At 36.8% G+C, this 12,535-nt stretch overlaps 1 protein-coding gene across 1 annotated transcript in view; it reads left to right on the top strand.

Annotated features, from left to right (window-relative positions):
- The window catches only part of HMCN1 (hemicentin 1), a 521,171-nt gene that overhangs the window by 295,464 nt on the left and 213,172 nt on the right, over nucleotides 1–12,535 (top strand). Inside the window, exons 35-36 of the mRNA XM_030873036.2 lie at nucleotides 813–967; nucleotides 4,682–4,805. Of these exons, the coding sequence (XP_030728896.2) occupies nucleotides 813–967; nucleotides 4,682–4,805 (279 nt within the window). The remainder of the gene's footprint in view (nucleotides 1–812; nucleotides 968–4,681; nucleotides 4,806–12,535) is intronic.

Here is a 12,535-nt window from a genome sequence, read left to right as displayed (position 1 = left end):
GTGTGAATAAAGTCATTTCCAGAAATGGAGGCTGAGGGTGTTATGCAGGATCCAGGGCACATAAGTGCACTCAAGGAACTGGCACAATAGGGTTAGAACCATTAGTCTAATGACAGAAGCAACCCTCTGCCAGGGTATTAGGTATCTCACTTGCCAGCAGACCTTGGGAAGGGAGGGACTGGAATGAGAAACTGGAGAGTGTTTGGAAGCCACAAGTAGAGGTTTCTATGAACATCAACTTCATTATTCCCAGGCGGACTGGTTTTTTTCCTGCATTTTGATGGAATACAGCTGATGCTGTTTCTCAGTCTCAATTCCAATTCTTGAGGGAGGGAATCTGGCAGGCCCAGCTTAAATCAAGTTACTATCCTGGATTTAATCAGCCTTACTGGGGACAGAGTCATGTGGTATAAATATGGGTACTGGAAACCCACCCCAATTTAATGAGGCAGCTCTAGAGAAAGGGCAGGTCATAGTAGATTGGGAAAACACACCAAGAGGTTGTAAACCAAACATACATGTGGATTGCAGTTGGCTGTAAATACACTTCACTTATTCTCTGGAGAATTAGAGACCCATAGTTAAGACATAAGTAATCTCTAAAATTGCTAAAAGTTATAAGTGAAATGCATGGAATGAAATTATTCTGTTTGTTAAAATAGGCCTCTGCCCTTTTCTAAATTTTGAAGTTTCAGGTTCTTGGATACAGACTTTTAAGTGTTTGATCCCACTGATTATAGTTTTCGCTCCCTCCCTCACTTCCTTTTTTCTTCCTTCTTTCCTTTCTTCTCCTCTCTTTTTGTTAAATCTAGTTCCTCCAACAATCAAATCCTCAGGGCTTTCTGAGAGAGCTGTAGTAAGGTATAAGCCCATCACTTTGCAGTGCATAGCCAATGGCATTCCAAAGCCATCCATTACATGGTTAAAAGATGGCCAACCTGTCAACACTGCCCAAGGAAACCTCAAAGTAAGTATGAATATTATTTTGTCCAAGATGAGAAAGCTATATATGGAGCTATCATATTCTCCTTTCTTAATTATAGATTTTCCTGTTGGATAGATTTTGCAGGAAACGTACTAAAACAATATATGTTTTCCTTAGGATTTTTCAGAATTTAACTTAATATTTTGATTTGAAAAATGGAATTAATTAAAGACTAATAACAATGATGTTAATTTTAACATAGTGGTTGGTATTTTTATTATTTCAATTTATGCCTGTTTTAATTATTTAAAAACTAGTATCTTATGGATGAATAGTTCATCAGTACTAAGTAAGTCAGAGTATCCTCAGTATATTCACCATTGACCAGGATTAAGGTAGAATTATATCTATTGGTACATAAACCTAAGTGAAATGGTTTCTTGAAAAACATAGTTTAGTTTATAAACATCATGATGGCAGAGACTCAGTCTCTATGAATAAGTTCACTTGTGTATCTTTCATATTGAGTATAGTCCTGGGCATATAACTATATCTCAGTACATATTTGTTGAATTAATAGATAGGTAGATTGCAAACCTGAGTAATCTACATGATACAATTAAAATAATTAATAGATTTTGCTACTAAGATCAAGTTAATTGACTAACGTGGGTTTGAGCTTTGCTTGAGGTAGGTTTCAGTAACAAGGGATGTGCCAAGTTCTTCTCCCAGCAGAAGTGATGGATATCTGTTCATTTATCATTCCTATTGCAAATTCAATGGAACTAATCTCACATATTTGAGCTAACAAAAGATTTAATATGTAGCCTTCTAACACAGAGCAGGTAAACAACTGTTTACCTGGGAGACAGATATTTATCATACAATCGTACAAAAGTATAATTGCAAACTGTGATGAGTAATTTTAGGAGACAGTATAGAGAGGTGTAAGAACAGATAATGAGGAAAGCCTTTGAGCGTGTGTTGGTTTGCAACCCCTGGAGCTTCCCGGGTGTCATCTGAAATCGGCCCCCTATTCAGAGAGAGCAGAGAGAGATCTAAGAAAGAGGCACAGCACTCCAGATTGGTAGGGGGCAGGTTTAATAAGCAAGGGAACTTACTTACCAGGCTTGTCTTGGATGACTGCAAGATGAGTAGATCTCCTCACGTGCCCACCAAATCTTAAAAGTTTATATAGAGATCTTAACTGGGTTCAGTCATATATCCTGTCCAGATGGTCTCAACATCACACTACTATCTCAAGGCTGCGTCCTTGGGCAGTTTCTAGCACTGGGAAAGAAGATGGAATGCACATTCCAAAAATGGGGAGAGGATGAGGAGCCTCCAAATGCCTGAGTCCAGCTCACGGGTCATCCCTGCGGTCACATCCTCTCAGTGACCTCCTCCAGCAGGGTGAGGGAGGGTAATTTATGGAGAAAGTCTTTAAGCGGAGATCTGAAGAACATATGGAGTTAAGTGGGCAAATTAATAGAAGAGAGGTGAGTAGAATCTTTCAGAGAAGATGTGCATGGGCAAACAACCTAAAGTAAAGGGGAGCATGACACCTCTTGAGAACGTGAAAGCAAGCCATTAGGGAACCAAGAGCAAGGGAGAAATGGTATTAGAGGACAGGTAGGAGGCATTTAAGTAATGTTAATGATTTTATTTTCACTTTGCGAATTTCACAGTGTGAAATTTTTGAACAGTTTTAAGAGAAGAGTGACATGATCAGGCTTATATTTTCAGTAGTTACCTAGGCCCGTTTGGAGAATGAATTGTAGGAGTCAAGAGTAGATATGTGGAAATCAATTACTTATTTGCATTTGTCTAAGAGAGAAAAGATAGAAATTTGGACTCACATGCTGGCCATAGAGATGAGGATACATGGATATATTTGAGAGTTATCTATTGGTTAAATCATTAGGGCTTGATTATAGATTGTTGATGAAAGGTGAGGGAGTGGAGAATATCAAGAAAAATTAGTAGGAAGCTAATCTACACAAGTACATAAATAGTGATGCCATCCAGTGAGAAAGGAGACTTTGGAGGAAGATAAGTTTGAGGGGGAATAACTGTGATTTGAGTTTTAGACTTCTGGGTGTTGAGTTGACCTTGAAATAAACTAGTGGAGTTGCCAGGTAGACCATTGAATATATGGTCTTGGAGCTCAAAAGATAGTGCTGGCTGGGGATATTGGCACACAGATCATATTTGAAACGCATGGACGTAGATGAGTTAATCCGAGGGCAGAATAAAGAGTAAGAAGAAATAGAAAAAAAATGATCTAGTTCAGAATCTTAAGAAATTACTGCACTTAAAGGCCGTATGCAAAAGTCTAGAAGTGAATATAAGTATATGAATGTGCTGCTTAACGTGTTTAGTACAGTATGGATGAAGAATAAGTTACGTGGGAGTTTATGTGGGAGTGTAGGGAGAGAAGATCTTACGGGGTCAGAATGCGGTAAGCCTGGAAGGCTTTGCTAGTTCGGATTTCATTCTGGGCAAAGTGGGGAGCCATGAATGAGCTTTGAAGGGGGACTGGTAAAAGGATCAAATTTGCATTTTAGATAAATTATTCTGGCAACAGTATGCAAGGCAGATTAACAGTTCGGGAGGTTGGAGACACTGGAATATAAATTAAGGAGCCATTATAATCCCACAGTGGCTGTGAGAATGGAGACAGGGGAGTCTGAGAAACACAGAGTGGTATAATTACTAAGAGAGTCAAAGTGGGCTCTGAAACCCAGATGACTGGTGTCATTAAACAAGATTGGAAACACGCAATGAGAATTTGGTTTAGAAATACAGGAAAACAGCTTTGTTTTGGATTGTTCAATTTCATGTGCTAACCTGTCCAGCAGAGAGCTGGAAGCTCAGGAGAAAAGTTGAGGCCAATGCTGTAAATTTAGGAGTCTGCATGGGATTCTTCATCACAGCCATGGGTTTGGATGAAAACTATCAGAAAGCTAAGTTTCCTGTTTATGGAACAGGGAGAGGAAGCAGATTCCATAAAGTAATCTACTAAGAAAGTCAGCGAATGAGAACTGAGGGAATGCTGTACCTTCAGCTCCCAGAGGGCAGAGTGACTGAAGGAGCAGGAAGTCAACAACGCCAAATGCTGTAGATGGTGAAGGAGAGTATGAGCTCACTGCCTAGGCTGCTGCATGCTGTGATTAGAAGTTAACTGGTAACCTCTGAATAATCATTTTCAAAAAATAACCACTGAATCACCAGTTCCAAAATGGTAGAGGCTAGCTGTAATGCGTTTAAGAGGGAAATAAGGAAAACCAGTCAAGGAAATTTATCTGCATTTCCATTACTCATATTTTATAATTTTTATTGTTTTTCTGGCCCCCATGACCATTTAATCAAAAAAGATTGTTTTAAAACTATTTATGAAGTGTTACATAAATGTAACCATGTTTTTTTCAAATAGCTTAAATTTTCATCACATACCTCATAGTTGCAGTGCTAAAGTCTTTTATTCAGTGGAGTTTTATGACTGTACCAGCAGGCTTGCCTTAGGTAACACTGTTTTGTGTTTTCCAATGACTAAGAAAAGCTTTTCAATCAAAATAGTCTATTTTCTTGTGCATGATGAAGTGATCTGGCTCTAATCTATCAAAAGATAATTAAGATACTGGCATAAAAATATAACTAGATATTATAAATTTAAATGAGTTTGTCTATTCAGCAGATGTTTTCAGGTCCAAGTATAAAGTACAAAATGCTGCCATACTTTCTGATCCCAATTAGATACAGTCTTCTGGTCGAGTTCTACAAATTGCCAAAGCCCTCATGGAAGATGCTGGCAGATACACATGTGTGGCTACCAATGCAGCTGGAGAAACACAACAGCACATTCAACTGCATGTGCATGGTAATGGCATCTTCACGTCTTAACAAGAGTATTTCTGTGGCTTTTTTAAAACATAGTGGGTCCATTTTTATTGAATTGTAGTATAAAAGAAGCAAGTGTTTATTTTAATCTGTATAAAAAAAGTATATAGTTTTTTTAACATTATTTTCATTATAATTGCTCGTATTAAGATCTTCAGTTTTCAGGTTGTCAAACAGGAAGTGCTGGAGCTCATAAGTAAATAAATGCACTACCCTGTGTTTTAATTATTTGAATTCTGTCAACTGATAACTTTGTACAGATAACGTCTGTTGAAAAAAAAAACCAGAAGTTGCAGGGTTTTTCCTTAGCGTTGTCTGTGATTATCCTGCTTGCCTATAAGATGGATTTTGTGAGTAGAAGCTATTCTTGACTCAGGATCTTCTCTCATGTGCTTTAATAAAAAGTCGGGTTGGCTGTGGAACACTTCATGAATACTGTAGCTTCACAGGTAAACTTGAAAGATTACCTGACCTTGAGTGTAAGACTTCACATCTCTAGAGGCTCATCAGAAAGGGCCAAGAATTGTAGGCTTGAGCTTTCCTAACTCAGCCAAGGATATTTGCAGAGAGCTAGCCAAGCTCTCATTGTACATGTTGTTCATTTTCTCTAATTCACGTGATTGCTTGTTAAACTTTTATTCATTCATTCATTCTGTCCATCCATTCATTCATATATTTACTCTACATTTTCTGAGCAATCTTAACCTAGAAGAACACTCCAGCACTTAGTTTAATTCCAGGTATATAGCAGGCAGTCAATAAATATTTCACAAATGAAACAGTAAATAGTAAGTGAATGAAAAAATTTAGTTTGAACGTTGAATTCTAATCTGTTTCTTTACATATTTTCTTTTATTTAAATCACCCAGTTAAAAGATTTATATCATCAGTTCTCTAAACGTTTCCAATAAACCAGCTTATTCTTTCCCCAGTTCTTCCAGTATGAACACCTAACTTATGGATATCATACACACAAACCGTGTTCCTTAAGAGGACCTTTATTTTTTCATTGAATAATTAACCTAAAGACCAATATCTGAGTGTAACCATCTTGGAACGGTCTCACTATAATTGAGGGTTGGGGGACAGGCTGACCCTGCTCTCCCGTAAGTTGCCTTGAATTTACCTTGTTCCTCATAGGGCCTTGTATATCTTTCTAGTGTTCTTTGGCAGCTGTCTCCAGCATATACTCAGACCTCCACTTCCATCTAAGAGTGTGCTGGGGGTGGGCTTGTTCTCCTTCCCCATTTTTCTGCTCTGAGTCTCCTTCTCTCCTCCTTATACAGGCTATTTGTTCCCTCCCTTCCAACAGCTTCAATCCTTATCTGATCTCCATTGTTGGCTAAAGGAAATAGTTGAGTGGGATAGCATGATGTGTTGTAGTCATCTCAGGCACTGGAGTCATGCCCACTTTAGTTTAAATTCTATGCTAAACATGATCTGCGTAACCTTGAGCAAACGATTTAACCTCTCTGAGTATCTGACTTGCAGAGTGCTTTTGAGGTCTAGAGGTATTAGACGTAAAATATTTCCCACTTTTACTCTTTCAGGAGTTATCAAAAAGAAAGATTTGGTTTTGTTCTCTAGACTGGTTTAAATTACTTAAATGAAGACTCTGTAATGAAGAACAGAATATATGTCTCCAGAACTGGGAAGAACCAAACTTCAATGTTTGAGGCTCTCCAACTTGTGTTCATAAAAATCATAGGTATTGCTTGTTAAAAGTACAGCTTCCTGGGCCCATTCCCACATCTCCTGAAACAGCATCTCTGATGCAAGTAGTCTGTGCCATTACGTGGAGGTACGTTGGCTCAGACTGTAAAGACTGGCCTAGAGACTTGCCAGTGTAGTCAAGGATGACTGAAAACTAGAATCCATAAAAGGAATCAAGTATCCCATCACCTACCTAGCAACAACAGAAAAGACTAAACAGATTCACTACCTAAGAAAACACAAGTCTATAAATATGCTGTCTGAATATGGTAACACGATGTATGTTAGCAGGAGATGCAATTAGTGTACATACTGACATGGAAAATCATCAGAGACAGGGGATGCAGGCTAGAAGATGTCTGAGTTAATGTGAAAAGAAAGAGAAATAGAAGGTTAGTCATTGTAAGGATTTATTAAAAACTACCAAATTATGGTTTTCTCAGGGTATATGCCCAGCAGTGGGATTGCTGGGTCATATGGTAGTTCTACTTTTAGTATTTTAAGGAACCTCCATACTGTTCTCCATAGTGGCTGTATCAATTTACATTCCCACCAACAGTGTAGGAAGGTTCCCTTTTCTCCACACCCTCTCCAGCATTTACTGTTTGTAGATTTTTTGATGATGGCCATTCTGACCGGTGTGAGGTGATACCTCATTGTAGTTTTGATTTGCATTTCTCTAATAATTAGTGATGTTGAGCACCTTTTCGTGTGCCTCTTGGCCATCTGTATGTCTTCCTTGGAGAAATGTCTATTTAGGTCTTCCACCCATTTTTTGATTGGGTTGTTTGTTTTTTTGATATTGAGTTGCATGAGCTGTTTGTACATTTTGGAGATTAATCCCTTGTCAGTTGCTTCATTTGCAAATATTTTCTCCCATTCTGAGGGTTGTCTTTTCACCTTGTTTATGGGTCCAAAAAAGAGGGGATATGTGTATACATATAACTGATTTGCTTTGCTGTACAGCAGAAACTAACACAACATTGTAAAGCAACTATGCCCCCCCCCAAAAAAAACTACCAAATTAGATGGAGAATATAAAACAATCTTCTTCATACAAATCACCAATAGGATAGAGGTAAGATACATTAGTAGCTGAAAATGTTTCATCTAATACAATCTTGACTTGTCTGGATACCATTTCATCAGCCTGAAGGGAGAATAAATGATGAAGTGAATTCCTAATCTAATACAGATAATGGTCAACTTGGAGGAAGTAGTTGGCTAAGAGCATGTGATAGGAATCTGAACAGAAAGTTGGTGTATCATCTTGGCACTCATGATGGCAGTGTCACGTTGGATGAAAATGGCTCCAAACTTGATTCTGTCCTCTTCAATACTTGTATTAATAATTTCGGTGAGAACTGGAGTTGTTAAACAAGGTGTAGGAATTTCTAAGGGTTGATAGATTTCAAAAAGACCTCAGAGGTTAAAATGACAAGTTAACCTGACGTGAAAAATTGCATAAGAATAGAGATAGAATGGCTTAAAGATACCACACATTGAAATACTTGAGGTATTAATGGCTCTCTCCAATTACTGTAGATTTGATCATTCAATTTCATAATAAAGCTAATCAACCTTAGAAGTCAGTAATAGAAGCTTATAGTAGCCCTCTTATATTCTTGCTCTCTGAATGCTTCCAAAGTGTTGTATCTAATTCTGGTGCTATATATTGAGGGACAGTGAGAAATCTATAGGGAAGCAACTCTTATTTAATTTAGTTCATTTATCAATTTATTTAATCAAAGAAACTCAGCTTTCAGATTGTTTAGTATTTTGCTTTCCTATAAAAAAGATTGTAGAAGCTTCCATTCTTCTCAGACATGGAAAAAAGTGTTTCCAAAAGGTGGAGTAAGGGTGCATGGTCTCCTGGACTAGAAGATGAAGTCATGATCATGAGAAGGGGAATAGTCTCATGATCCCCTGTGTCTTCCAGGCGGAGTTCTGTCAATTATAAAAGGCTGAGGCTCTCAGTAGGTGGTCCTTTTGATGATCAAAGTTTCATAATTCTGGAAGTTCTAATTCTCTAGACCAAACTATGAAATTATATTTAAACCTCAGATATTTGCCAAGTGAGACAGATGTTTCCACAAACAAATGATTATTTGGGGTCTAATGGCTCAAGCATTCATTTCATCTGCACTTAATTATTTCCTAGCTAAAAGCAACCAAGTGAAGTGCCCCAGAAGTAGAATGTTGTGGTTAAAAGCTCTGGATTTAGGCTCCTATACCCTGAAGTATCTGGAGGACAGTGGGCTTAGATGTTAACTTTTTAAAAGCCCCATTTTCTCATCTGTAAAATGGGAAGGATGAAGATAATACCATAATCAGGGAAGTTGTTCTGAGGACTAAATGCAAGACTAGACATGAAAAATTTAGCCTGGTGTCTGGTTTCTAGTCATCATCTGTAAGTAGTAGCTTAATGACTGTTTCAGCCAAACACATATTTGGCTTCTGGCACTTCTCACTGTACCAACATCTTAACAAATATGTCTAAAGTCCTGCTGTCTTTACTGTTGGCCAGGAACCAGCTTGAGTCTGTATTAGCTGTCTGGTTAAAACATTAGTAGAGCACCCTTAATTTAATTTTATTATTTTAAAGTATTTGCTTGGCTAACATTTGCTAACACCCACTTAAAAAAAGGTTTCTATATCATTTCTGTGATTTGCTTAATAGCTCACTTGTGGCTTAAAGGAGACTTGAGAATATTATAGGGAACTTTTTTTCTTTTTTAAAGGATAACTTCAGTTCTGGGCGCTACTATACTATTTTCTCGGTATAGATGAATTTATTATTTACTAGATTATAATTTTGGTGGTTAAAGTGTATTATCTCACCCAAATCACTTTTAGATCAGTTGTGTATTAATTCAAATTTAACCAGAGTTTGAAAAAATGAATTTATGCCTCTGAATGATTAAAATAATAGGCAAAATTTAGACCCACAATATGTCCAGAAGAAGGTATTTTGTTTTTGGCATGATATACGCCTAGAACTTTTAGAAGAAAGGAAAAAACTAGGTAAGTTGAATGGAATTCAATCTTCTGCTTGGAGTATGCAGACATCTTCTTACTGTTAACATAAGATATTATTACCTTACTAATTATTCTTCTAGAACAGCATTCACCTAAATTCAGATTTCCAAGACCATCTCTTTAACGCTAGAAGGGAATAATAGCATTTATATTTGTATTTACTTTTTAACCTAAAAATGAACAAGCACCATTTATAGAAAAGACTAATCTTTCCCCATTGAATGGCTTGGCAGTCTTTTTGAAAATCATTTGACTGTAGATGTAAGGGTATGTTTCTCTAATCTCAATTCTATTCCATTGCCTAAGTGTGTATCCTTATGCCAGTACCACTCTGTCTTTTTTATTCCTTTTTGTCTCCCAGCTTTATTGAGATATAATTGATAAACAAAACTGTATATGTTTAAAGTATACAATGTGATGATTTGATACATGTATACTTTGTGAAATAATTACTACAATCAGGTTAATTAACACATCCATCACTTCACATAGTTACCATTTTTGTGAGTGTGTAGTGAGAACACTTAATATCTACTCTCTTAGCAATACAGTATTAGTAATAGAATAGTCACCAAGCTGTACTTTAGATTCCCAGAACTTATTCATCTTATAGATGAAGGCTTGTATCCTTTGACCAGCAACTCCCCATTTCCCCCACCCCGCAGCCCCTGGTAATCACCATTCCACCAGTTTCTGTGGGTTCAACTCTTTTTAAATTCCACATATAAGAGATCATATAGTATTTGTCTTTCTCTATCTGGCTTATTTCACTTAGCAAAATGTCCTATAGATTCTCTCAGATTGCTTCAAGTGGCAGAATTTCCTACTTTCTCATGGCTGAAAAATATTCCATTATGTGTGTGTGTGTGTATACACACACCATATATATGTATATATACAACATACATCATATGTATATGTTGTATGATAATACATATAATACACACACACACACACACGAGAGGGGGAGAGAGAGAGAGGAAGAAAGGTAACATCTTCATTATCCTTTCATCTGTCTACGGACATTTAGGTTGTTTCCATGTCTTAACTATGGTGAATAATGCTACAATGAACATAGGAGTGCAGATATGTCTTTGAGATACTGATTTTACTTCCTTCAGATATATAACCAGAAATGGGATTGCTGGATCATATGGTAGTTTGCTGGATCATATGGTAGTTCTATTTTTAATTTTCTGAGGAAACTTCATACTGTTTTCTATTTTCTTGTTGATTTTTGTCTAATTGTTCTATTCATTATTACAAGTGGAATATTGATATCTCCAGGCTTTATTGTTGAATTGTCTTTCTCCCTTTGATTCTGCATAGTTTAGTTCCATGTATCTTGAGACTCTGTTGTTTTGTGAATATATGAGACTCTGTTGTTTTCTCATGTTTTTTGATAAATTGATACTTTGTATCATTTCAAAATGTCCTACTTTGTTGCTAGTGACAGTTTTTCTTTCAAAATCTACTTTGTTTGATATTGGTATAGAGTGTCCATTCTTACTTGGTTACTGTTTGCATGGTATATCTTTTCCATCCTTTTACTTTCAACCTATTTGTGTCTTTGAATTTAAAGTTTGTCACTTGTAGACAACATATAGTCAGGTCGTGTTTTTATTGTCGTATTGCTTCTTAAATCCATTCTGCTAGTCTCTTCTGCCTTTTGCGTAGAGTGTTTTAATACATTTACATTTAACGTAATTACTGAGATGACAGGATTTATGTCTACCATTTGTATGTGTTTTTATATGTATTATGTCATTTTTGTTTTTATGTTCCTCCATTACTACCTTTTTGTGTTAGATATTTTCTTTTTTTACTATATTTTTGAGTTCATTTTTAGTGGTTGCCCTGAGTATTACAATTAGTGTCTTAATTAATAATGTTATAATTTGGATTAATACTAATTTAATTTCAATAGCATAAAAAACTTTGCTACTATATAGGTCCCTTCCCTTTCCCCTCCTTTAAAAGTTACACCTTTACTCATCATGTGCCTATCAATACATATTTATAATTGCTTTATGCTATTGTATTTCAATTCAGAGGGGAGAAAAAATGTTATATGCAAAATATATAGTTTTACTGTCTTTACCATTAGTTACCTCTACCAGTGCTCTTTTTTTAAAAGTAATTAATTAATTTATTTATTTATTTATTTTGGCTGTGTTGGGTCTTAGTCGCTGCGTGCGAGCTTTATCTAGGTGTGATGAACGGGGGCTACTCTTCATTGCGGTGCATGGGCTTCTCGTTGCAGTGGCTTCTGTTGTTGCAGAGCACGGGTTATAGGTGCACAGGCTTCAGTAGTTGTGGCACTCAGGCTCAGTAGTTGTGGCTCGTGGGTTCCAGAGTGCAGGCTTAGTAGTTGTGGCTCACGGGCTTAGTTGCTCTGCGGCATGCGGGATCTTCCTGGACCAGGGCTCAAACCTGTGTCCCCTGAATTGACAGGCGGATTCTTAACCACTGTGCTACCAGGGAAGTCCCTACCCATGCTCTTTTTTTTTTTTTGAGTTTTATTTTATTTCTTTATTTTTTATATGGCAGGTTCTTATTAGTTATCTATTTTATACATATTAGTGTATATATGTCAAATGCAATTGCCCAACTTATCCCACCACCCATCCCTGCTTTCACTCCTTGGTGTCCATAAGTTTGTTCCCTACATCTGTGTCTCTATTTCTGCTTTATAATCTGGTTCATCTGTAACTTCTTTTTAGATTCCATGTATATGCATTAATATATGATATTTGTTTTTCTTTATCTGACTTACTTCACTCTGTATGACACTCTCTGGGTCCATCCACATCTCTACAAATGACCCAATTTCGTTCCTCTTTATGGCTGAGTAATATCCCATTGTATATATGTACCACATCTTCTTTATCCATTTGTCTGTCGATGGGCATTTAGGTTGCTGCCATGACCTGGCTATTGTAAATAGTGCTGCAATGA

This window comes from Globicephala melas, chromosome 1, assembly GCF_963455315.2.
Source record: "Globicephala melas chromosome 1, mGloMel1.2, whole genome shotgun sequence".
Lineage (NCBI taxonomy): Eukaryota > Metazoa > Chordata > Mammalia > Artiodactyla > Delphinidae > Globicephala > Globicephala melas.
The sequence above is the reverse complement of the archived record's forward strand: the minus strand, read 5'-3'. Positions and strand labels throughout refer to the sequence as shown.